The 27,692-nt window shown below is 38.8% G+C and overlaps 1 protein-coding gene across 1 annotated transcript; it reads left to right on the forward strand.

Moving 5' to 3' along the window:
* Positions 1–735: 735 nt before the first annotated feature.
* On the forward strand, positions 736–26,130 carry ubr1 (ubiquitin protein ligase E3 component n-recognin 1). Its single transcript, XM_042500440.1, has 47 exons — positions 736–843; positions 2,751–3,010; positions 5,032–5,110; positions 5,594–5,704; positions 7,911–8,038; positions 8,128–8,266; positions 8,400–8,462; positions 9,108–9,231; positions 9,343–9,450; positions 9,545–9,633; positions 9,725–9,823; positions 9,978–10,135; positions 10,222–10,321; positions 10,443–10,571; positions 11,939–12,119; positions 12,202–12,254; positions 13,011–13,121; positions 13,233–13,298; positions 14,171–14,272; positions 14,356–14,419; positions 14,509–14,633; positions 14,737–14,789; positions 14,880–14,982; positions 15,064–15,112; positions 15,219–15,373; positions 15,483–15,582; positions 15,702–15,805; positions 15,927–16,007; positions 16,871–17,052; positions 17,160–17,368; positions 17,485–17,584; positions 18,235–18,387; positions 18,484–18,584; positions 19,408–19,507; positions 19,588–19,736; positions 19,829–19,884; positions 19,995–20,091; positions 20,243–20,310; positions 20,505–20,652; positions 20,994–21,078; positions 21,822–21,958; positions 22,033–22,141; positions 22,244–22,300; positions 22,389–22,466; positions 22,554–22,724; positions 23,352–23,453; positions 24,765–26,130. The coding sequence occupies exons 1-47, from the start codon at positions 799–801 to the stop codon at positions 24,904–24,906; spliced, it is 5,223 nt and encodes a 1,740-aa protein (XP_042356374.1). The 5' UTR covers positions 736–798; the 3' UTR covers positions 24,907–26,130.
* The last annotated feature ends 1,562 nt before the right edge of the window (positions 26,131–27,692 follow it).

Below are 27,692 nucleotides of genomic sequence, written 5' to 3' on the forward strand. Positions count from 1 at the left end.
CTTTTGCAATCCATGTAGCAGACCGATATGACAGCAGAGCCAAAACAATCCTTGCATTTTGATATTGTGACATACTTTGATTAACGTTTTGGATTCCTGTATCATTTGAGAATTGTTGAGAAGAAATATACTTTTTTAAAATTGATTTCTAAACCATAAGAGTTTCTGATTTTTCCATTTACATAAATGAATGTGTTTTCATACTTAGCCAGTCACTGTTATTTTGACAAAATTGTGGTGAGACTGGACGTGGATAAAAAGTGTTCAATACTTTCAGGTTCCTCGAGACAAAAAAACCCATTTGTTTCATTATTTTTAACATTTGTTTTTTCAACCCCAGGCAGAAGCTACTTGATGAACAGGATTTGAAAATGTGGCTTGTTTGTTTGTACTTCAATAATAATCATAATAATGATTATTATTATAATCCAAGAGTGTATTCATTTATTACATTTTTTCAACACAACAACGTGAGACACAAAAAATAGAATAGAATAATAAAAAAAAAAAAGATGGACTCAAAATAATAATAACATATGAAGATCTGGGTGACCACCAGGGGGCGACTCTAGCAAGAGTTGTTGTTTACAAAATTCTTGTTCTGACCAGAGACAGCAAAGATAGAAAAGACAGGGGTATTTTTCCCCCTAAACAAGTGCCCTTTTAATTAATAAATTACGGTATCCACATTTAAATATTTCTGACAACTCTTGTTGTGCTCTAATAACGTCGCAAAACGTTTCGATTACAAGTGGGACAGTCTCCTAGTGACGCCTCCTTCTTTACGGCAAATGGAATATGGCGGAGGGTGAGAAATCCCCAGACGGACTGGAGCTCAGTAAGGTATGATTTTTCAGACAGCTAATATCACTGTCAGTGGTCACCTAGCCCCTGGGACAAAACACTGAAGTATATTGTGTTAGTTTCCTTCTACAAAATAGCTCGGCCGTGTAGTTAAATGGCATCTTGCTACCAGGCTAGCATGATTAGCTCCCGTGCTAGCTACCGAACGTTAGGTTCAAATGTCCCTGCAGAGGCTGCAGCATTTACTGTTCACCAACAGCGAGTAAATGTTGCTGGTTTTACAGTCAGTACTTATTAGAGTACATAACACAGTTGAGGAAAACATGACAGAGTTGTTTTAGTATTTTATCTCCATCTTGTTGTATTTTGGTGGACGCGTTGTCTGAAGCTTCAGCATGAGTTTGCGGTTAGTTTAAAAATGTTGAGCACCATTGTCCCGACTGTTATCCGACCTCAAGCTGTTGCAACATTTTCTCGGTTATACACTGTCGTCCAAAACGTTTTTGAACGTGAAGCTGTCCTCATAGGGATTTAGATATTCACAGTTCGACACTTGTGGTTGTATTGACTTGATGCAAAACATCAAAACACAGAAATGGCAAGTTGTTGTTTGTAGTAGTTGTGGCCTATTAAATTTGCAAAACCTGCACTGTAAAATATAAAACATAGTTGATATGTAGTGCAGGCTAACTCGAGCCTCCCTGCACAGTGTGCAGCATGCAGATACATACCACCTGCTAGTATGAATGATGTTACTATCCACAATCCACAATCCACAAATATTACAATAACAATTATATATACATTTGTACATGTACAACAGCGCCATTATTGAAGCCACAGGGTTTTTCTTAAACAATTTTTTTTAGAAAAATTCAAATTCTTGTAGGAAAATAGAATACTGCGTTCTTCCAGACAATATCAACAGATTCAAAACAAATTCAAGCTAGTATTCAAGCCAGTATTTACAATGGATAAAAATAGTTTGTGTTATTGTGTTGCTTTGGTGAATCAAAGCAGCACACAAACTAACAAGCTGTTTAAGGCAGAGGTAGACCAGTAGCTCCTGTGTTCGCTTAAATCACTGTTTTTCTGAATGGAGTCTGACATGAAAGAAAGTGGTATAAATGCTTCAGGTACCCACTGCAAATCGCTGTCTAACAGAAAGGTAAACCAGTGAAAATACTCTACTCTCAATAAAGCAGACACTCAAACTGATATTGATTTATTGAGGTGGGAGTTTTTTAGGTGGCTATCATTCATTAAATTGCTGACCCCATCCACAGTGGCGCATTGCTAAGCTTCTGTGTCAGTACTTTCCTGCTTCTCCAAGCTGGGGACGTGCCCGCTGCCATCTACTGTCGGTAATACATTAGTGGATAAGTAACTCATACCAATACTAGTAAATCCTGTTCTAACATTAAAAACTTCCCTGCCTTTGTACATGTTGCTATTAATGTAGCTGCCAGCCAGCACGGGAAGTAGCAAAGTGAAGGAGCCTAATTCAACAGAAATCAGGAAGAGGAAGTGTGACTTACTCATATTATTAAATTGATTTGTCATTCTTAATTTTGAGATAGTTTTTTGATTTTTAATGCCAGGCTGGTTGTGGTGCGCATTTTCTCAATTTTCTGAAGACAAAACAATAAAAATATAGTAGAAAAAAACCAAGATATGATAGTAAAAAACAAGGTGCAAACTCAACAGTTAAAAGATATTAACACCAATTGCATATGGAAGACAATTGCACTTGTGATAAATTGCACTTTAGTATAAGCCTTTGAACCAAAATTTGAAGTTTAAATTGATTAGTTCGCATGGTGCCAGGGTGCCAGTGCTAAAATGATATTTATCTGTGTATCACTATGAGAACAGTGGCTTCTAAATGTGACTATAAATCATTAGGTGGAGACAGATTTGAGTAATTTCCCTCTGTTGTCTTGCAGGAATGGCTGGAGGCTGCAGACTGCAGGGCGGAGCTGTTGTGCTACCTGAAGGAGCAGGTGCCACAGATCTTCTGCCTGAAGAAAGCGTTGAAGCCTCAGGAAGAAGATGAGCTCATGCAGAGCCGACTCCTGCACCCTCTGGAGTGCTTCCTGTTTGGAGAGGATCCTCAAGAGGGTCTGGAGAAGCTCAAGCAGGGCAGCACCTCCTCCCAGCTCTGTGGACGTGTCTTCAAAGAAGGAGAGACTGTCTACTCCTGCAGGTTTGAATACATCCTCTGATCTTCTGTAAGTTATAACAGCAATAATTTAAATAGGGAGAATAAAATACGAGGTAAGTATTGGCTCCTATTAATAATTTGAGTCCTGGATGATTAATGTCAATATCCAGATGAATAACTGTTTCACTTCTTGTCAGAATTTAGACATTAAATTTGGGTATCACAAAGGGTTTTCACAGTACTCAGCCACTGTGGAGTCTGGGGTAACTTTTTATCATAATTAAGCACTATTAAACAAATAGTTTGGTCTCAACAGGTTTTAGTCTTGCAGTGGTCTAGTCCAAGGACAGCCCTGCAGTATTTAGGCTAAGTGTTAAAAATGAATAGTTTATGAAAAGACTCACTCAAGTTTCAGTATGTGGCAGTCTTTCAGTGGACACTGAATGATGGGAAATAACACTCACATACAGATGTCTACATCTGTTCTTCCATCACCACCAAAGCTGTCATTTAAGTTTTTTTTGTCAACATGAGTGGTATATAAGAAATTACTGCTAAATCCTTCCATAGTTAGGCAATAAATGTCAATGACTTATCTTAGTAGATATTCTTAATGAACAAGGTAAAGTCACTGTATTCAAATAGCCTTTATTAATATACTCTTAATAAAAAGTATATACCATGGGACAACAACATTTTTTAATAACTTGCCAAATAAAAAATGAGTGAATGCAAACTTTCAGAGCCAACAGAATGAACGTTTAAGTTTCACTTTCACTGGTCTTATCTTCTATCGCTCCGTCTGTGCCCAAAGTATGCTCTGCACTGTGAGAGTGTCATACAATGATTGTCTGAGCGGTATACATATATTTTATTAGCACTTCCAATGAATTGTCCAGCTCCAAAGTAGGAAATCTGTGGTAGGCTGCCACAGATAAATTAAATTGTGGGAAAATCTGCAGTAACAAAAATACTTTGAGGAAGTGTATCAGAGTAAAAGTGAAAGTTGAGATAAATTTGAAAATAAAGTGAAGTTCTGATAAAATACTTAAGTACTCAAATGAAGTATATTTACTTCATAACATTAAACCACTGAGAACATATATAAAACATATACAATGAGACGAAATGTTATTTGCTATTGTCTTAAACAAGTCCTTTGTCAATAGTCTATACAATATGCAGCCAATGACATTGAATCACTAAGTTCATGTGCTCTTCATGTTTACACTCAAGATTTTGCAGTAGACAGTGAAGCAATGTTTGGTTGATGCAGGAGTTGTCTCACATAGCCAGACCTATCAACACACTTTGTTTTAGCACTGTGCCAGCACTGCAGAAAGGTCTTGCTTAACCCCATCATAATTCTGCACTATGGGGAAAAACTGCCATTGGTTGTTTGTATTTCTTTAAACAAGTCACGGTCGTCTTGGGCGGCCCTAAGCCCAGGATGCAGCGATGGTGCCCTTGCACTACAGTGTCAGGACTAAACTTGTAATAGTGGAACATTTGCACACAGGCAGGCTAGCCCTGGCATGAAAACGATTAAATCCATGTAAAAGAAAACACCATTTAAAAACACTGAAAAATGCATGTGTCCTCAAAATAAAGCCTACCTATAGGCCTAGTCCTAAAAAACTACAGACGATTTAACAGCTGAATGTGGCTCTTGCAAAACATTATTAACCAGATATCACAAAAGCTCATGTGAAGTGGAACGGATTTGTGCACTGGTCAAGTCAGTGTCACTGGGACATGCTGCTGCCAGAGTTAAAAGATGTGCCAAACCAACCCAGTCTGATAGTTACAAGTTCTGAAGTTGTTGTTTTACATAACAAACTTTGATTTTGAAAATGGTAACACGCAGATAGTAGAACGGGAGGAGAATTCAGTCTGTAATCGGCTGGCCTTAACGCACTGTCTGCATCGTTTGAGTCAGGATACAGAAGATGTCATCATCAAGTTTGTACAGTAACTACGATGGCATGTATTCAGCCTCTGATAACACACTTCTTGTTGTCATTTGCTCATTCAAGTAGCAAATCCTCTTCATCTTATTGCAGGGATTGTGCCATCGATCCCACTTGTGTGCTGTGCATGGACTGCTTCCAGGATAGTGTGCACAAAAGCCATCGTTACAAGGTTGGTGTCAGTATATGTTAACGTTTTAATCAAATCCAACTGAGCATCTTTTTAAGTTTTTTGTTCAGTTGCTGTCTGCTTCTTGCCCCTTGGATGAACGGGTGTAGTAGAAAATCACTCATCAGTGGATTTATATAGTGAGTTTTCTAGATGGGTCCACACATCCTGAAGCATCCTAACTTTGCCCTTATCAGTTACAAGTCTCCGATTTGCTATGTGCGCAGTGTGCATTAATGTTAACTTGATTACCCTATATATACCCACTAAACTTCCGAAAAAAGCATTACATATGTCTACATACACTAAAATCTGATTGATTAATCTCAAGTCAGTATAGGATTTGTATTTGGCTGTCCATGTTGGAACCCCAGTGTTGCATAATGGTGCATTCCCACAGCTAAAACAGCTGAACAACTTAATTACTGTTGTGTTGTATCCATTACTGTCCCATAGCTACATACATATTTGCATTTTTTTCCCCAGATGCACGCGTCATCAGGCGGGGGCTTCTGTGATTGTGGGGACGTAGAAGCCTGGAAGATTGGCCCCTGTTGCTCCAAACACGACCCAGGGGCAGCCACTGCCATGGTAACGGTGAGTTATATAATAGAGCGGAAAGAGGGACGTGGGAGGGGTGTACTTGTCCCATTCTGTGTCAGTGAACCCCAGAATGCTTATTTTCCCATCTTAGTCCTGGATGCTGCTCTCTTGGCTGTGGATGTGGCTCCGGAAACGAGAAAGAAAAGCACTTTGTTGACCTGCACCGACTGAGAAAATTTATAACTAGGTTAGGAGATTGTGAGGGTGATGAAAAGCTGGTGGAAAACAGTTGTTGATGGTGAGACTGGTTGAGAGCAGTCTTTCTATGGTTGCTTAAATCCTTCTGAAGTGTGCATGAATGTATACAGTTTACAGCTGCTTTCACGAAACTGCTGCTGGGACACATTTTGATGATCAGTTGTTGTTTGTCAGGCCTTTCTTTGCTAATCACAGTGTTTGGGCTTTCCTCTGATAAGATCCTGCTCAGAGGCTTAAAGCAGGCGTACAGCTTGATGGCTCTTTGCCTGTTTCTGTAAACAGCAGGTGCTCCTTTTAACGGAGACATCACTGGCACCAGTCTGGCAGCCTGCTCTCTGTTTGTACACCAGATCTGAACCTGTGCTTAACGCGCAGTGACACATCACATGACCATCTCCACACTGAACATGGAAACCCTTCGTGCCATGTCTTTTTATTTAGATTATGGTAGACTCCAGTGCTTGTTCTCACAGACACTAGTGTAAATACACAGACTCACCATATGTTTGTTTTTGTGTTAAATTTTGGACATTTGTATGAAATACTTAGCTGCTGTGTGGAATGTTTGCTCTCAGAGGATTTGATATTAACTTCACTGGGCCAGCTGCCTGTGTAGCTTTTATTAAACAAAATATTTAGACCAGTTCCTTGTCATAGTGTAGAGTCCCTGCTGGTGGGACAAGAAATGGAGAATTAGCAACGGTTATCACAACCAATTCGGCTAAAGTAAGATAAGCTTCAGTTTCTGCAAAGTTAGATATTTGTGCCTATCATTTTCACTTGTAGCAACATATTTATCAAATCATTTTATATTTAGATTTTACTTTTACTTGCATGATTCTCTTTCCTCTTTTTTAGAGGTATTTATTAAACATTGTTAGACGCGGCCTGGAGCCTTAATTTTTATTGCCAAGGACTGCTTCCCTGTAGCTGTTGTTCACATGATCAGAATAAAAACTGGAGCCAGGGTTCATATAAGGTGCTTGAATACTTGAATTTGGCGCTCAGAATTGTAATTACTGGAATACTTTGAAAAGGTGTTTTTAACTTGCTCTTTGAAAAGTACTTGAATATATTTGAGAGGAAAGCTAGTAGATAGCTGAAGCCAAAATGTTTTGCTAGCCTGCAAAACACTCACAGTGGCGCAGTGTCAGCCATTCTTTTGCAACTGATAGTTGTATGAAGAAAACAATTTCATGAAAAAAAGTGATTGAAAAAGTGCTGAAAAGACATTGAATTTGACTTTGCCCCATTTCTATGAACTGTGCTTGAACTTGAATTTGAAGTTGACATCACAAACACGTGATACTTAGTTGTCACAAAAGTAATGCTTTTGCGAAAGAGGAATGTGTGCTGTTCATTAACCAGTTGATTAAACATTGCTGCGTAGGTAGTCAGCACCAGAAATACTAAACTTATTATTAAAATGAAAATTTTATTGGTATACACATTTAACTTTTATGTTGACATTATTTGCATTGAAGTGTTATGCCTGTCTAGTCACATGTTGCTTTATAAAAGACGAGCACCTGTAAGCTACTTATGGCCATAATATGTCTTAAAAAAACAACAAAAAACACGAGGAAAAACATGTCATGTCTTAAGTGAGTTGTTGTGTGCAATTTTCATAATGCATGTTGCAAAGTGCCCAACATTTCATGTGCACTTTAAATATGGTTTGGTTACTAAAAAATGTGATTTAATGATTTTCAAATGGCTCTTATTATATACATGACTTTTTAGACAATGTTTAACCTTAAAGATTAAATTGTGCTCAATTCTGATTCTTATCTGATTGTTTTCTTACTTTTAGAGTAGTCGACTTGTCTGAGTTTAAACTTTGGTTTACACTTCACAGATATTAGTTGAGATATGAAATAATAGGAACATATTTACTGTTAAATTAAAGATAATGTTTCTAGTGTGTTGCTTTCAGAGTAAGAGACCTCCTGAAAGTGTTATTGTGCTCAAAAATGTCAATCCTGTGTCTCATTTTGTGCAGGATGAGTGTGTGTTGGAGCCAGAGCTATATGAGCGTGCTGAAAAGCTGTTTCGGATACTTCTGCAGTACGTCACAGATTTCTTGGTGTGGGAGGAGAACTTTGAGCTGTCGGCTGAACTCCAGCCCCCGTACGTCTTTTCTCATCACATGCAAATACATTAATCTATATGTAAAGCACTCCGCTTAACTTTGACAGAGTATTTCTCCATCCATTCAGGACAAAAGACAATGCATACTACTGTGTACTGTACAATGATGAGCACCACTCGTACGACCACGTGATCTACACCCTGCAGCGTTCTGTTAACTGTGATCAGGCTGAAGCACAGACACACACAGCACTTATTGACAAAGAGGTACTACTTGTTTTTTTTTTCGCATGACTCATGGATTTTCCATTACAGTACTGTCATGTCAAGGTTAATAATTTCACTCATCATATCCATTCCAGATTATGACATTTTGTAATTATTGTGAACTGTTGCACAGGGTCGACGGGCAGTAAAGAGAGGAACCCTTCGTTCTTGCCAGCAAGCAAAAGATCTCATCAGGGTAAACACCAGCGACTCTACATCAGTTTAGAAAATTAGAATAATATGAAGACCTAACGCAGTTTTGCATTTCTAATGCCTCATTTCTACTGCATGTTTCGGCTTGAATCAACTCAACTCTCTCTTGCTATCAGATCCTTTTCTCCATTTTGTTTTGCACTGTGGGTAGTAAACCCTTAATGTGGGCGGGAGTATCAGCTGATCAGCATAGCAATGTCAATCAGTGGTCTTCAGTGTTTTAACTTCAGTCATTTATTTGTTAGGATTTTACTGATACTACCTCTCTTATTGATACTCCTTATTCACCTCAGTAAATTTGTTTTTGTCATCAGTGACATCGACGGTGGTCTCCTGAAACATGCTCCAGACTCTGATTGGCTCGATTTCTTGCATCACTTTTGGCTTGTGTCGTATTTTGTTTACATATCTATGACCTAAACGAGATGGCTGCGAGGTCGCACCTCCCAAACATAGGCTCAGCTAGTTTTAAACTTTGAGCGAGGTGGTACCAAATAAGTACCAGGCACTATTCACAACTTTTACTTGCAGAAAACCAAAAAAGAGTTATTTTAAGTTGAATAGAGCCGTGCCATGCAGTGGAAATGTTGCCTACGTGAGCTCTAACTTTTTCATTGCTGTGTTGCAGTCCAATTCTGAGCAAATATCCCTGCAGCCACTACGCGTAGAGATCCTTCATGCAGCAGTAATGGCTCATCAAACTTTTGTCCTGCGCCTCGGCTCCTGGTTCCAAAAGATCATCGGTTATTCAGGTTGCTGACATCATTGCTAAAGCTGTATTTATTGATTGTGCACATTTGAAGTGTACCATCAAGCTGTCCAAACATGTCATGTAACTGGAAATGTGTGTGTGTCTTGTGCAGTGGGCTTCAGGCATGCCTTCTGTCAGGTGGCATTAGAGACCAGCACAGAAGGAGACAGGCCTTGCCTCATCAGCAGACTCATGCTGCATGATGGCAGGATGTACAAAGGCAAGAAGCTCCGAGCTTGATTTTCAGTACAAGCTTAATCTCAACTTGATTTCACATGACACTAACATGAAGGTTTTTTTCTTATTTCCTCAAGGAGCTCGCAAAATAGTACATGAACTGATTTTCTGTAGCATGCTAATGGAGACAGAGTTCAAGAGGCTTTTTGCAATTGAGTTTACAAAGGTAAAAGAGTGAATGTTGCATAAAAAATTGAATTTTTATGCAAGTCTTATACTTGCTTCAATTAATGCATACACCATCTTTGTCTTTTCAGCACTATAAGCAGCTGCAAAAGGACTTCATAGTTGATGATCATGAGAGGAGTATATCCATCACTGCTCTATCTGTGCAGATATTCACTGTACCCACATTGGTAAGTGGTGTTTGTTATTAGGGCAACAGTACAGATATTGTGTCACAGTCCGGTAAATGTTACATATCTGTAATATTTGTGTGTCTTTAAGAAGATTTCATATATCTCTGCCTTAACATCCATCTCTGTCCTCACGCTCCTGTTCATGTTCTAGGCCAGACAGCTCATAGAAGAGGGCAATGTCATTAAAGTGATAGTTGGTACAGTCATGGAGTTGCTGCGTGAACATCTGGATGACAACAATCGCTTCTTCTTCCTCGGCTACAACTCTGACAAGTTTGCACGCATTCAGGTCATCTTCCACGACCTCAGGTCATTAACAAGAGCAACAACTTTAATAAACTCTTCTTTCCTTCCTTTGTTTGGTCTTTATCTAACATGTAACTTCTCTCTCTCAGGTATATTCTGATCAGTAAACCCTCAATATGGACCCAAGAGCTGCGAAGAGAGTTCATGGAGGGGTTCAAAGTCTTTCTTGGGCTTCTCAAATGCATGCAGGTAATAATTACCTCGACCCTGACTCATCCTTTAGCTTGTCTTTTACATTAGGTTGCAGTAACTTGACAAACCAGATTTAATTCAAATTTAATAAATCCCGGCCTTCTTTCTCTTTCATTAGGGTATGGAGGAGGTGAAGCGCCAGTTTGGTCAACACATTGCGGTAGAGCCAGAATGGGAGGCTGGCTTTTCTCTTCAGATCCAGCTACGCCACATTCTTGCTATGTTTCAGGACTGGTGTTCCTCTGATGTGAGTTGTTGTGCGAATGGTCCATCAAACAAAAGAGTCGTACCACAAATAGATGGAGCATAACTATAAACCCCCTCTTAAACCGGGGCGCTCGACAGAAAAAACAGTTGCATGTTATTTTCAAGCCATAATTCAGCGAAAGGTTTTGCGTTGTCGTCATGGTAACCACAGATCCCCTGGTTTTTCATGCTCTGAGGTCTATTTTTCTCACATTTAGTGAAGCATAATATGTAAAGCTATTAATCCAGTAAAACATGAGGAAATGGGCTTGATTTCTTTCAAAGAAATGTTTTTATTACTTTTTTTTTCTTTTTGCTTTTCAAGTTGAGGGGGTTTCGTTTGCAAAAACCTTTGGCTTCTTGATCGTCCCGACACATTTCTTGTTTTAATTCATGTGGATTTTATGCAGTTTTTAATTGTGTGCAAATTAACTAAGTAAATAAGAAGAAATTACCTCAAAATTAACAAGAAATTAACTAAAAAATAAATTCACCTGGAAAAATAGAAAAAAAAGTCAAAAACAAAAACCAAAGAGGGAATGACCTAAAAATAGTGCATAAAAATAATAATACTCTTGTAACATAATTTTAAATAAATAATTATGATCATGATAAATACAATTTTCTGGACATTTCCCCCAGCTTTTTTAAAATCTATATATTTTTGCATCTATTATTTATCTCTAATTTCTTGCAATTCACTGGATTTATTTTATCTTTTTGCCACATTGCTTATTGCCTTTTCAAAAGAAATCAAAATGTTTTGCTTAGGGTCCAAAGGTTTTGTTACTTGTGAAAGGCATCTGTTTGCAGCACAAGAAAAGTGACATTGATCCAGTTTTCAAAAGGTTAAAATCACACAAATAACAACGTATTTTTATTAATTGATCAGCCTCATGTTTGTCTTTGAGCAGTAGATCTCCCTCACTCGCTATGGTGGGCAGTGAAATAACATTGATTAATCAATAAATTGCATCTCATGGAGATGAGATGAAAAATATTTAGCTCAGTAAATATCTGCCGTCAGTCAGCCTGGTGAAGGCAGTTTAGTCGGCCGCTGTCCTCTCAGCTGCTGGGGCTGCTGCTGACAGATGGCTGCTTCTGTGGACAAAGATGCTGAAAGCTGGTCGCAGTTGATGTTGATTGAAAACTACTATATCCACGGCAACGTTGGTAACACTACCCAATCATATTGTGCAACAAAATACGAAGGTGTGTGACATGAAAGGAAAGTGTCGAGTGACATTTTTTCTGTTTAAAAGCGCCCTACCATAAATAAGCCTTTACGTGAAATAGGGCAGAGAAGAGGAGTAAGAGAAGAGGAGGAGTGAGTTGCTGTCATCAATCATTGCTTGTTTGCCCCCTCAGGAGGAGATCTTGCTGCTTGCATTTAAAGAGTGCCACAAAGTCCTGATGCAGTGCAATAACCAGCCCTTCCACAGGGAGCCCACTGACTACTACATGTGCAAGCACATCCTCCATGTTCGTCCATACAAAGTGTCTCAGGAGCCTGTCAGCATACATCTTCCCATCTCCAGGCTACTGGCGGGTAGGAGAACTAATATTGGATACTCTCATTGATTTATTTGTAGTTAGTGTGAACTTACTACCTTCTACATTGTTATCCGTAGGTTTGTATGTACTTCTGTGCAGAACAGGGGCAGTCGAGCGTCTGGATGATCCTGTAAGTTTCATAAAATATTGAAATGCTTACAAAGATACTGTTTCCAGTATTTAGTGTGCTGTGTTGTTGTGTCCATTGAGTGAACAGTGTTAAAGCAATACTTTACCCACAAAATGGTCATTTGTTAATCGGTTAGTTATGCTGTGCTATGTTGAATTTGTGAGGAGAATTTTGTTTTGATCGCATGCCACCCCAGTGAACATATTGATTAATGGATGGGGACCACGTGTAACTACAGCAAAAATATCTCAAAACATTTATTTACAAACTTGCAAACTTATTCAGTTTAATGCAAGCCTCTAATATCCAGACCAATGCTCAGTACTTACAAAATACATTCATTTTGCTAAAACATTACTATTCAAAACTGAACTTAAAGTGAAACTATGCTTTCTTCAAAGCCAGACGCCAATGCTAAGTTGGTTTTTTTTGTTGTTTTTTGTGAAAATCGATGTTTATGGGAAGCACTGAGCATACAACTGAATAATTGAGACTTACATCATACTGCACAAGTTTTGGGAGAGTTTAACAGATGTTTTAATATATTTCTGCTGTTGGTGAACGTGGTTCCTGTTCAGTCAATAAATAACTATGTTTGCTGTTTTGTGTGGAGCTGTTTTGTGCAAGTTTTTTTAATGAATTTAAGGAAACACAACATGACTAATTGATTGACAAGTCGTCATGTTCTGGATGAAGTATTCCTTTTACTTCCACTGGTGGCATTAGCCAGTAAAGGTTTCTCTCTGTCTGTTGCAGGAGAGCTTGGACCACACCCAGCTGGCCGAGCATCCTCTGCGCTGTGTGGTGCTTGCTGCACAGGTCTCAGCTGAAATGTGGCGAAGAAATGGGCTTTCATTGGTCAGCCAGGTATACTACATTATTTGACTGTTCAAGGCATTGCTTTTATTCTCTATCCTCTCTGTTATTTATTCCATTAATAAATGAAAAGTAAATGTAATTGTTGTTTTGCACGATCAGGTCTACTACTATCAAGACGTAAAATGCAGGGACGAGATGTACGACAAGGACATTCTCATGCTTCAGGTTTGATGCAGACAATGGCTATGTTTACATGCATAAAAATATTCTGTTTATTTCCTTTATTCTGAAAAAGACAATATTTCTATGAAGCTGTTTACATGGCTATAGAAAATGAATATTCCACTCATATTCCTATTTACACGCAGCCGTGGATACTCTGATTAAAATGCTCTAACATTTCGTTTATCACATTAGCATAAGGAGAAATGGAACAGCTAGAGTTGCTCGTGCCATTTTTCTTGTTTGAATTACAATAGGATTTACTAGTTTTTCAATAGTGGCAGAGTTGTTTGACTGTGCAACACAGCCACCCCCTTTCATTTCCTCTACCACCTTCTTTAAAAAGGTTGGTGTTGGTATAATTGCATTTATCCAAAAACCTGTTGATTTCCAAGTTTTTCATGAAATTTGAAAGTAGGCGTATTTCTTCTTGCAACCAGAAATATGGCTTTTTGTTGGGCATACATTTCTACCACAGCCTTTCAAACTTTTGGTTTGTGGACAACAGATCAATGACAACATACAGAGCTGACCATAAACAAGCAAGAGGCTGTGTGTAGTAAACAGCGGTAAAAACAACAGCTGAAGATGCTTATTCAGAATGTGCTGTGTATATGCCCAAAGATTGCTCCTAAAATTAATTTGGCTTATCCCATATGTCTTTATTGGAAAATGTTGCATTCATAGTAAGTCCTAATTTGGAATAATAAATAATATAATAAAACTAAGAATATTTTATTATTCAGAATAATAGTGGGCTATTCGTGTACATGTGAGAACATCTTAATTTTTCTCATGCTCTTATGCTTCACCTTTTTATACTACATATACACAATGTGGTGATATATGACTTCCTTTGCACAAATTGTTTACAGATAGCTGCTTCCAAAATGGACCCCAATCACTTCCTCATGCTGGTCCTGTTGAGATTTGAGCTCTTTGAGTACTTTAATGGAAGTTGCTCAAGCAAAGACCAGGTAAGCACCTCCAACAATCATTCACAATAAAAGTTGTGCCACCCAATTTTCTACTGAGAGATGAAATCCAACTCACTTCACAGGACGAACTGATACAGTGGAACCGTTTGACAGAAGAGATGCTCTACCTCCTTATCGTCATCATCGGTACAGTGTCAAATTCTAGTGGTCAAACTTGGGATGTTAGTTTAGTACTACTAACCATACTGTAGTGTTGACCAGTGTTGTGTCTCCAGGTGAGCGCTACGTTCCCGGTATCAGTCATGTGACCAAAGAGGATGTGACAATGAGGGAGGTTATCCACCTGCTGTGCATTGAGCCCATGGCTCACAGTAGCCTCGTCAAGGGTCTGCCAGAGAATGTAAGTCACAAATACTGTCTAAATTATTCATTTAAAGTTGGTTTCTTAGTTTTTGCAAAGGAATAATTGTTTAAGATTGAGTTTGAAACATTTTCTTTTGTAGGAGAGCCATGAAACAGGCCTGGAGACTGTCATTACCAAAGTTGCCACCTTCAAGTATGTAAAGACTTTTGAGGAGCTTATGAGTTTTATCTTAATAGTCATTTCAGAGTGTGTATAATTGGTCTATTGTGCCTCTGTTTTTAGGAAACCAGGCGTTTCAGGGCATGGATTGTATGGAGTAAAAAAAGAGCGTCTGGTAGAATTCAACCCTTTCTTCTACCACTATTCAAGATCACAGCACAGCAAGGTAATGTGGCTTTACAGCACAAGTTTAAGTTTTTACTTAACTTTTGTCAAATATTTTATTCTTATTTTTCACTGTTTGCAGGCAGAAGAATCTCAGAAGAAGCGAAGGACTCAGGAGGGCAATGATAAAGGTGATCAACATCTTTGCGTCTGTGTAGCTCCAAGATGTGACAGATGTTTGTTCCATTTGCTAATAGATCAACTCCTTCTAACATTTCCCTCGGTTTGTGTTGTCAGCTCTGCGTCCACCGGTGCCCCCGCCCTTCTGCCCAAATTTCTCCAGCATAGTGCGGCTGCTCTGCTGCGACATCATCATCCACATCCTGAGGCGCGTCCTGCAGAGAGCTGCAGAGGACCGCTCCACTCATTGGACAGAAGCCATGATTCAGAGGGTACGCATTATTTTTTTTTCCTTTACAGAGTCTACCTTGCTCAGCTTTTGCCTTTTATTATTCAAACCACACAAACTGAAGTAACAAAATGTATGCATTTACCACACAGGCCCTGCACTTGATAGGTCAGGCATTGCTTGAAGAGAAAACACAGCTTGAGGATAGCAATGTGGAGGATGTGACTTTTGACTTCAGCCTCAAGGCTCGCAGTGAGTGAAAACTAATTATTTTGTGTGTATTTTTGTAAGTACTAATATAATTTTCATTATAGTTCTCACACTCACACAAATTTGGGTTTGAGACATAAATGTCTCCTCTGTTCTTTCAGGAATCGGTTCAGAACACGGCAAGTCAGTGTTCCTGTTGTTGTCTAAGATCAAAGCTGTTCCTTCCCTTGAAGCTCAAAAAGACATGGTCAAGTGGGTTCTGCAGGTAGGCTACTCAATTAGCCAGTTTTTATTCTGCATTTTTATCACATAACACTTCCTATCATTTTTACAGACTGTTGCATTTGTTTTTCAGTTAACCATTTAATATGAATGTTTTTTGCCAGATGTTTGAGATTGTCAAGTGCCTTAGAGAGAACTCCAGTCCAACGGCCTCCATGAGTGTGGATACAACCAAGCCAGAGGAGGTAAAAGAACAATGAATCATGAATTTTAAAGATATTCATTTAGCAATACACAATCCATTTGCTTGCAATATTTTGGGGTTCTGAACTATCAAAGTGAATGTGAGCAACTGCGATTTTGTGAAGAGGGCTCTGGGCTGAGTTAACTGGAACATTTTGTGATTGAATGGGTACAGACTAAATAATAAATTGCAGAAAGTGTTCTTCCATCTCTGCTAGAAATTGTAGCTGTAACTCCAATATTAGGGCAGAGTCATCAAGAAATGCAAAAAATAAAATTTTACCAAAATACCAAATATACAGTCCCCTTGTCACTGCAGAAATATGAAGCCAAAATAACCTGCATATGGGGGCCGCTGTCTTGAAATGGTGAGGTCATATGAAGCCAGAGTCTGCACAGTAGCGATCAGGAAGTAGAGCCTGAATATCACATTTCTGCCCATACGACCGTCCAACCCAGTCGCAAGCAGTGCCGCTAATGGTGAGCACACTGATTGGCAGAAGCAGCTTTCAGTCATGTCATAACCTCTTTTATTAGAATCAAATAACTAATTAAAATCAAACTTGTCAAACACGAACACTTGTATATTTGGGTCCCTGAAAAAGTCATGGAGAAGTTTGAAACCTGTGTGACCTGAGCAAGCCACCAGGGGGAGATCAAAATGTTTTGGCTTCACTTTTCAGGAGCTGTCATCCCACTGACCACTAATTTCCATTCATTTTGTCTCCCAGTTGTATCTGTGTTCAGGGTGCCAAACACACAATAAAACTGTTATGAAATTGTAAAAAAAGCAAGTAAAACATAACCGCATTATGTATCTTCTCCGCACTGATTAGTTTTGCTGTCTGACTTGTTATTACTCCAGAGTGCTCAAGACAAAGAAAAAGCTGAGCGTAAAAGGAAGGCAGAAGCAGCCAAACTCCACCGGCAGAAGATTATGGCCCAGATGTCGGCAATGCAGAAAAACTTCATTGAGTCAAACAAGATGCTGTATGAGAACATGCCGGAGAGCGGGACCCAGGGAGAGCCGGTTACAGATACTCAGAGGTGAGGAGGACCATTTAGAATACAAAAATATTGATGTTTGTTTTACTGTCTGGAAATCAAGCTCTTAAGCAGACTAACTTGGCCGATTCTTGTGTTCATTCCTCTAGCTGTGCGATGGAGCAGAAGGAGCTGTGTGTAGCCATCGGGCCCAAACGTGGGTCCTCTCCAGCTGAGAGGGAGGTGCTCACCTGCATTCTTTGCCAGGAGGAACAGGAGGTCGTAGCGCAGGCTCCAGCCATGGTATTGACTGCGTGCGTCCAGAGTTCCACAGTGCTGACTCAGTGCAGAGGGAAGATACCGACCAGTAGAGCAGATGGTCAGTCTCCATTCATTGATCATTTCATTGTTAATAACTGTAATGTAAAAAAAAAAAAAAAAAAAATAGACTATGATGCATCTGACTCAAATGTGTACTGTTCTTATCTCTCAAAGGGGCAGGGACATCATATCCCCTTTTCATGCCTCCTGAACTGGCAGTTGGGACCCACACTGGCAGCTGTGGACATGTCATGCATGCCACATGTTGGCAAAAGTGAGTTTTTATAAGAACAGATGTGCTGATAATTAGGGATGATCTCTGAAATTAGTATCGGGGTTGATCAAGCCATTTATAGGCAACCTATATTGGGCCCGATCCAATTCTTTGTTTTACGTCATCTGTTGCACAAGTCTTTTTACTGAGAACAGCAATGTTGAGTAGAGCTGTTTTTAACTCTACAACTCTGTCTCCTCTCCACCCTGCCTGTGTGAAACAACACACGCCATAAATGACTTTTTTTTTTTCAAACTTAGGTTTTATTATTTTCTATATATTCAGTACATAACAAACATAGATAGTGTCAGAGAGACGGAAATAACATTGATATCGTCAGGATGTCCATCTTTTTAAATTCTGATTGTTGTATGTGCGTGAGTCTTTCCATGTTAAATATCTCATCAACAATGTCCAGCCAGTTTTCCAGAGTAGGCTAGTCCTCCTGGCGCTATCTCCTGGTGATTGCCTTCTTAGTTGCGGCAATTAGAAATTTAACCAGATATTGGTCTTCATGTTAGACGTTGTTCGGTGTAAAGTTTCCCAAAAAAAAGTACATCAGATGTCTTCGGTATTTCATAACCTAACATGCCGTCCACTAGAAGGCACTAATGATTTACCATTTAGGTGTTTATCTCTGTGTTTTTCAGATATTTTGAGGCTGTTCAGAATATGACCAGGAACCGGCTCCATGCTGAGCTGATCATCGACCTGGAAAACGGGGAGTACTTGTGTCCTCTGTGCAAGTCTCTGTGCAACACCGTCGTCCCTCTCATCCCATTTGAACCACTAACATTTAACTAGTAAGTCCAGTCCACTGTCTTCAGGCCAATCTGCAATGGATCGCTAGTTGTATAAATGTGTAATAAGTTATTTGAATATTTGTTTCCTGTGTGCAGTGAAAATGCAGAGATAATCGGACAGCATTTGACCCTGCCTCGCTGGATTCAGATCATCACAGCCAGGATTAAAGGACTCAAGTCAGTCACTCAGGATAATGGTAAGACATCAACATACAATGATTCCATATCTTTGGTTGCTTGAACAGAAGTGGCACAGGAAACGGCATGTGGCGTTGCTGTTGTGTGTTTGAGGTTTTAGGTTTAGCCGCTGTGTCTCTTTGCCCTGTTTGTGTCAAACTGATCAATCAATTGAAGACATGCACAAAACAATATTATATATAAATGCAGAGCATCATGTAACCTGGCAGACTGGCATGTTAATTGTGTTTGATATGTCAGTATGCTGCTATTGTGAAGTCAACACTGCAGTTGCTTCATAGTAAAAGCCATAATTACAGTTAGGTCTGTGTGGAACATAAGTCTTTTTACATTTGAAGCTTCTATTGAGGTTTTTGAATGACGCTTCGAATGTCTGTTGTCATATTTCATAATGTCATCATTCCTAAACAAACAAAAAACTCATTTTGAATAGTTTTTTTTTCTTTTCGATTACTACAGGTGGCACGTGAGATTTAAAAAAAAATCGTAATCATAAAATAATTATACTACATTACATTTAAGAAAAAGAATTGCAAATTTAAGTTTGGTTAGCTACATTTTATATTAAATATTCTGATTTTTAATGCATCTTTAACTGACTTAAACTTCTGTAAACTGCAGTAAATTGCCAACAGTGGCAACAAATGGAGTCATGTTTGTATTAACACACAAAAAATAATTTAAAATGGTTACATTATTAAATCGTTAAGAACCTTGGTGTTAGATTGCTGACCTCTCTGTTAATATGCAAAGGATTAATAATGTGCCTCGCAGCTTGTAATGTTTGAGTTGAAATAATTGATGATTCTCTCTCTCATGCAGATTGCAACACAGAAGGCAGTAGTGTTGATGTGGACACGGGGCTGTGTGGAGAGGGCCAGCCAGACTTTAGATCCATTCTCAGTTATGGCGTACAAGAACCGTAAGTGAAACTGTCCAGTGTCCAAGTGTCTGTTTCCCATAGCGCAGCAGTTTGAATTCTCTGCGGCTGGTTGTTTTTAGGAGGAAGTTCTCTGACAGCATAGTGGAGATGCTGGTTGTTTGCGCCACCACAGTCCACAGAGTGGGGCTGCAGACGGCACCAAATGAGCTGTGTCCACGCGTGCCCCTTATGGCTTGGAATACATGTGCCTTCACTATTCAGGCCATAGGTACAGTAAGAGTTGGCTTATTATGTAAATCTTCTCCTTTATACATGTTATTGCAATTCTTTTTATGAAACTATGATTACATGTCTTCACAGAAAACATATTGCAGGAAGAGGGCAAGCCACTCTTTGGGTCATTACAGAACAGACAGGTTGGATACCCCATGACGAATTAACAGCTGTCACACATGATGAATGTGATGTATAATGGTTTGTGTTTAACTTGATCAGAAATCAGTTTTTGAAATACCTTTCTTTTTAGCTTGCAGGTCTGAAGGCAATTGTTCAATTTTCAGCCGCTCAGAGACTTAAGAGCTCGCAGGCTGTCATTCAAAGGCACTTCGCCGACATGTTGGGGGGTATGTGGTCATTTAAGAATACATGCATTCATATGTAATTGGACAGGCTTCTTCTATGTAAAGCATATTGTGAATTCCTCGCTGTATGAAAGTTGCTCTATACTGTGTTATCCATTTACCGAGTGGTTCTAAGCGTGATTTCTTTCCCCAGTCTTGTTACCGGTCATGGGCAGAAAGAAAAGTCCTTCGATTCTGGAGGTGGACTTCTTCCATCTTTTGGTAGGTTCTGTCTAAAGGGACAGCTCTGTTGAAAATGATGAAACTATTGATGTATGCTTTCATAAAACATTTAATGAATTAGTATCACATTTTATAATAATTCCTCTTTAAGTTTCCTCTAATTTAAAACTTGTACTTGCATTTATTGACCAGCTAGAATTTGCATTTTTTGTTAACGGGGTATATGTCGTCAGGTGGGGTTGGTTTTGTCTATACCTGCACTGTATCAGGAGGAGGCTGTAGACTTACAGCCATCTGCTGTCAGCTCCGCCTACAACCACCTGCACATCCTGCATCTGGTCACCATGGCTCACATGCTGCAGGTCCTCCTTTCCTCTACAGGTAAGAACAGCAAAATGTGCAAACTTTTTTTGTGCAAAGATTTGTTTTCATCAACAGATGCTCAAATTACAAAGCAAATGCAGTTCCAAAAATGCATCAAGTTTCCATTCATGCATTTGAAAATATTATTTTAAAAGTACAAAGTTTCTTACCAAAAACAAAACAAAAGAAGCAACAAAAACAAACAAAAAAAAAAACACTCACTAGGGATACTACTATATAAATATATATACATGGAAGATGTACTAACACTGAATGTACAAACTGTTTTGTTTGCTGAACTGCCTTAGAACGCTGTACAGTAACAAAGATGAATAAATAATGGTGTCATTTCTACCTAGATTTTCCTGCAGTAGCTGGAGAGGAGACAGAGGAGGGGAGAGCAGCTGCAGAAATGTACACCACGGTGTCACAACACACTGAAAGGTAAGAGTGTTTCTCAGCATCCCATCATTTTTCAGGCAAAATATATGCAAAGAATTTTCTCTCTCTGTTTAACATTTGTATGTGATTAAAAAACATCAGTTATCTTTTAAACTGAAGGTTAATGGGGTCCACTCTCCCTCTTTACTGAATGAGAAAATTAAAAAAAAAACGAACAAAACTTATAAATGCATTCAATAACATGACTGAACTCTATGGAAACACAGAAAGACAGACGTACGTGCTCCATTTTGCCACATCCTCTTTCATAACTAATGAACAGGTTGTGAAAGTGTTTGTGAGGTTTTTGTTCATTTAAACATCAAAATGGCAGCTCTTAACAAAAAAAAACCCCCAATATTAAACACTTATAAACTGCCATTGCTAACACTGCCCTTCTGGTATTGAAATAACTTTTTTTTCTCCACGAAATATAAACTGCATGTCTAGTTTTACTCTCAGCACCCATGCTCCTCCATTAACACAGTTTATAGACATTTTCACTGAGTGCGGGGAAAGTTTGATGTAGCAGGCAGAGCAGGATGGTGAGTTTTATTAGCCCGCATCATCGTTACACTTGAGAGCTATTGACCTCGCCTGTTTGTTATTGAAACAAACGCCCTCTCAGTCGAGCTCCAAGTTTCCTCCTGTCAATGCTGTTTCCATGCTGCACACTGAGAGATGTACTCGGTAATGTGGACCGCCCTGAGCTTGTTTGACAGATTGTTCTGTGTTTTGCTCTGTAGACTGACTCCAGATGTGTCCGGCAGCTCTGTGGCAGAAAGAGTGAAGACAGGAATCCAACCTTTCCTGCGCTGCGCTGCTCTCTTTTTCAATTGCCTTACAGGAGTAAATCCTCCAGAGGAGCTTTTTAATACTGCAGGTAGGTGAAATACTGTGTTTTTGTAAAATTGTGAATATGATGATTAAATAAACTGACATTTTGTGTCTTTGCAGTTACCTCTCAAGGACAGATGGAGGCGCTGTGCAGCTACTTGGCACTACCCTCCAATGTGTTCCAGCTCTTCCAGGAGCACAGAGACACTGTTACTCCACTGCTGCAGAGGTAGGTGATAAACACTTAGACAAGGTCAGTGTATTTTATCAATGACCGTTTCATATTTACTGGAGAGGTGAGCAGTTTTATGACAGTTTTTTTTCTTTTTAGGTGGTGCGGGAGCCCAGCTGTAACCAAAGCCCTGAAAGGCAAAACTCAGACAGTCAGGTAGACTTTGGCCTTTGTATTCCACCAGTGCACATTTTATTTTGTAACGAAAATATTCTAATAATCAAACAATAAACTATTTCTCCAGATACCCGAGGAGAAGGAATCGTTTGATCGATCTTCCCGAGGATTATAGTTCTCTCCTCAATCAAGCCAGCCATTTCCAGTAAGCGGGGAAATCTTTTTAATCACCACCTTAAAGTGGGAAAAGAGATGTTAAAACGCACTTGTCTCCTCTGTACTCTGTCCTCAGGTGTCCCAAGTCTACAGATGATGACAGGAAGCATCCGACCCTGTGCCTGTTCTGTGGGGCCATGCTGTGCTCTCAGAGCACCTGCTGTCTCAGCCAGCTGGATGGGGAAGATGTGGGAGCGTGCACCGCCCACGCTGCTACCTGTGGTGCTGGAGTGGGCATGTTCCTCAGGTGGGTCAATTCAAGGCCTTATAGGGATCAAGATATTTATTTCTATGCCTCTGCAACAGCCGTTACTGGAGGCATTATGTTTTTGGGCAAAGAGCGTGGTTTTTAGTTAACATTGCAGGGGGTACATATCAAACGGGGTTTCAGTGTCCTCCACCTGAAAATTTTGAGCATCAAACATTTAATTTTCTGCAACCTGGTGAAGTGTATGCTTTGCTTTACTAGGTTATGATGTGAGTGTCTTGATTTTGTTCTGCGTCTTTCATTCTAAATATTGAGGGGGACGTATCCGCTAGGTCCACCCTAAATCTACACCAATGTTTCAGTTTGTCTGTTTTGCCATCTGTTTCTCAGTAATGCCTTCAAATTTGGCACAAAGGCCCACTTGGACTCAAGGATGAAGTGTTTAGATTTTAGTAGTCACAGGTCACTGTGACCCCAGGAAAATGGTTTCTGGCCAAAACTCAAGAAATCGTACAGTAATTGTTAAAAAAAAAAGAAAAAAAAAGTCTATTAGGATGAAGTGATAACATTTTAGATCTATATGAATAAATATGAATTCACTTTGAATTGCATTGATTCTTGTTTGAAATGTGCTTTAAAAATAAGGTTGGATTTTTATGTTGACAGGATAAGAGAGTGTGAAATAATACTCATGGCCAGTAAGACTCGAGGAAGCACATATCCTGCTCCTTACCTGGACGATTATGGAGAAACTGATCCTCACCTCGGGTAAGAATCGCAGCTTTTTTTGCAGGTGCTGAATGGCTTTTACTTCTGCTTAGAATTGCAAATTTAGACAGATTGATATTGCCTCCTACAGGCAAATAAGTAAAAGCTGCTGCAATTTTAACACCTCCACCACCTGCAGACAGTTTTACACAAAAAAGCAGGTGTGACACTCATTGTGTTACAAACCTGCAGTTGTATAATAATTGCTGGGCCTGGTGCTTTTCATCAACTACACCATACGACCTTGTTTGAAAAGATGTAAATTTCAGATTTGGAGCAAGGGTACATTAAACATTTTTTTAAAAAATTTTATCAAAGGAATACTTCATCCACAAAATAACAATTTTTAAATCAAGTTGTCATACTGTGTTATCTTGAATTTGTAAAGAAAACTTTAATTGGTTGGAATTTATTGGAATAATGTGGGACCACATTCAACAACAGCAAAACCATATGAAAACATCTGTTTACACAAAAACCCTTACTGTTTAAAATTAAAAAATATTGTGGTCCCCAAGCAATCAGTTAATCACTTTTACACTGCCTATTCAAGGGGAGAACCTTGCACTGCTGTGCCATATCACCTTTCAGTATCAAAGGTACAGTAGCAGAACAAGGGGACAGAGTTGTCGCGCCTTTAAGCCGGTAATAACAGTGCCAAAACAAGGTATGTTGTAAAGCGTCCTGGGAACTCCTTACCCTCAGAGCAGGGGAGATCGTCCACCATATAATGGGGACAGTTAATTATTGTTTTTGCCATGTCATGCCATGTTGTAAGTCACACTAGAGGCAGATGTTTTTGCATTAAGCGTTAAGCCTGTCATGCCTCTTTTAATTTTGCGATGCCGGCATGCTCTCTGAAATCACCACGGAGCAGCACGATGCCACTGTTACTTGGTTCTGTGTAAAAATGCAAAGGCGGCTAAAAGAAGGGACTGCAGCGGCCCTATAGTGCGGTCTCTGTTTTAAGGGAGCTATTATATTTGTCATTTTCTGTTCAGACATGCAAGAAAAAACAAATCTTTCTTCACAAATTCAAGGTGACATGGCATAACTAATTGATGTAATAATGGTAATTTTGTGGTAGAAGTATTTCTTTAAGTCAAATTTTAGTGCTGAAGAACAAAAGACATGCTGTCCTACTTAGCAAAAGTCTTCCAATAAAGCCTTGCAAAATTTAATATCATTTAACAATGCTGTCACTAAAAACAAAAAAATTATTATGTTTCATCAAATGTTTTGTGTTTTTCTTGGACAAACCCTTATAAGAAAATGAACGGTAAATCAAACCCTCTGTCTTTTTATTTGTAGAAGGGGCAATCCATTGCATCTTTGCCCAGAGCGCTACAGGAAGCTGAACCAGCTGTGGCAGCAGCATTGCATCCTGGAGGAAATCGCCCGCAGCCTAGAGGTGGTCAATGTTATGTTTGCTTTTGAGTGGCAGATGTTGTGATGATTACTCCAGCTGTGTTGGACGGGAGGTAAAGAGCACAGCCATAGAGCACAATCTGCTCCAGTGCTCCTAAGGCACACACACTCACTCACACACAAAAACAAACAAACAAACAAGCATCCTATAATCAAAGGAGGCCCGAGCAGCCAATCCCTCCCTGATGAACCCCTGCTGGAGTCTAGAGAGATGGGACAGTTAAAAGAGGGAGAATAGTGGAGGGTATTGAATAATGAGCAAACCTAAGTCGCCTTTTTTTAATTTGATTGTCTGCTGTGACAATGAGTTTCTGCTAGAGTTGAATTGCAAAGAGGCTCACTCAAATAAACACGAACATCAGATACACACTAACACGCTTCAGTTATCTGTTCATATATTTGATTTCTCTCCTCAGTCATGCTGTGAATTTTCTGCGTTCTGTTTTGGTGTTAGAAATTATAATTTGTCATAAGTTATAAAGGTTGAATTATGCTGTTTTGGAGGGTACATTTGGAAATGTTTAGGCACGGTCAGAGATCTCACACATTTTTGCTTTTGCCCATTAATTATATGGACTGTCCAAATGACAGAGCCACATCCTGCTGTCTCCTTTACCCACTTGAGATGCATATGTTATGGATAAGACATTTATAGAATATATATTATCTTCAAAGTTGTATTAAAACAAATTCAGTGTTCAGAGATAAATTAACTGTAACCTGCTTCCATGACTTCCTGATACAGATGCGTTATTAATGCAATTATAAGCAGAAATTTTGACTCTTTAAAGTTCTCTGAATATTTCAGCCACAGTTAACATTTATTGTGACAATATGAAAGCATTGCTATCATACTATATGCTGTGCTATTAAATGCCCTTTTACAAAAAAAACTATTTGGCCCAAGTGATTATGATTCTCAGATATCCATTGTGTGTTTGTAGTTATAAAAATCTATTGCGGGACCATTTTGCTTGACAGATTGTTAGTCACTCAGCACCACCATTTACCCAAATTTGAATTTAAGCAACAAAAGCAAAAACAACTAAGTATTATATTTAAGAAGGAAATGTACTTTTTATTGAAAGAAAGCCAATGTAGTATATATCTTTTCAGTTACCCCCTTCAATATTGCTCAGCCTTTTCAGGAAAATGTGTGAATATAAAATGTCCTCCTTTTTGTGTTGTTTGACATACTTCATGACTTCCAGGTTATGGAAATAAAGACATTAGCTGATATACAGATAAACTGCTCCTGTGCACTCAGTCTATCTTAGTACACTATAATATCTAATGTGTTATCAGACTCGATTTTTTTTCATTATAATGGATTAAAAATCTCCTCTCATTGCTCATCCATAAAATAGATTTATTTTGCTTCATCAATATTGTGTCATCAGTGAAGTGAGAGCCCCCAGATGAGTCAAAGATAGGCAGCAGTAGCCTCTTATTTCTTCAGTTCATTAATGCCTCACAGCCACAGTTAAAACTCACTTTTGATTTAGCAATGCCCAACTTTCTTTATTCCTCAAATGTTTAAAAGGACAATTCATCCCAAAATCAAAAATACATATTTTTCTTCTTGCCTGTTGTGCTATCTAACAATCTAGATTGTTTTGATGTGAAATGCAGAGTATTGGATATAATCCTGTGGAGATGTCTGCCTTCTCTTCAATATAATGGAACTTTTTTTTTATTGTGGGGTGAAAGGTCCCTTTAATTTGTAATGTGCTACCTCAGATGCAATGTTCTCCGTCATTTCTGAAAACAAAGGCAGAAAAAGCAAGAGTTCTTTTGGCCAATAGATGATGTCCCGCCTCAGTCAGCATGTTAAAGGCTTAATCATTAAAACAAAGTTGTTGCCTAGTTTGCATTGTACTAGTTTTTTAAAAAAAATCACTTAAAAGCCAACTGTCACCAGCTCAGTAGGTTTATTGTCCACTTTTTGGTAACTTGTGCCAGCGAAAATGACTGAGGTGTTTTCATAAGACCATGGTGGCATTGCTGAGGCACACGAGTCGTTGTGGTGATGGTTTAAACGTTCTAAAAATGGATTATATCTTCTAATGAGTTATCAATTGAATTTCTGTTCTGGTTTTAACTAGTGTAAAAGCATATGATGAACATGCTCTATTAATCAAATTGTAGGCTAACGTCTGGTTAAATGCAAAGAAATTATTCAAAAATGTAGCTATTGATCTAAACATCCTGAACTAATGTGAAATTCATGCTCCTCCAGGTCTTTGTACTGCAAACCTACCTATTTAACTTTAAGCCAAATCACCCTGTGCCTAGATTTGTTTAATTCTATTTATATATCCTAAAAATTTTAAACTCTTTCGACAGCATTTTCTAAAAAAAATCTGGAAAAAAAGTGTGGGCTTGAGCTTCTGACGCATATTACTAATATGTCTTCAAACAAAAGTATAAAGTCAATTTTCCTCCAGTGTTGTAACTGACAGGTTTAGGAAGCGGTTTTGGACGCCTGTTACAAAACTACAATACAGAGGCAACAAGATACTGTTTTGTAAACAGATTACATTACAGATGTACAGACAATGACGTACATTTGTGGTGATTTATGTTACTGGTGTTTGGATGTTGGCATAGACAAAAATAAAAAAAATGAATGTGTATGGATAGATTTTGATGCATTAATGATTATAAAAAGTCAACAAGGCTTTATCTGAATTTTTGAAAAAGATCTACCCTGTCATTATAGGATTTTGTGATGTGTGGTTAACCCACAATATAATTTTGTTTTCACACACAAAAACCTCTTTCTTAGTTGTGGTCCACGACTTATATACA

This window comes from Plectropomus leopardus, chromosome 14 (assembly GCF_008729295.1).
Source record: "Plectropomus leopardus isolate mb chromosome 14, YSFRI_Pleo_2.0, whole genome shotgun sequence".
NCBI lineage: Eukaryota > Metazoa > Chordata > Actinopteri > Perciformes > Serranidae > Plectropomus > Plectropomus leopardus.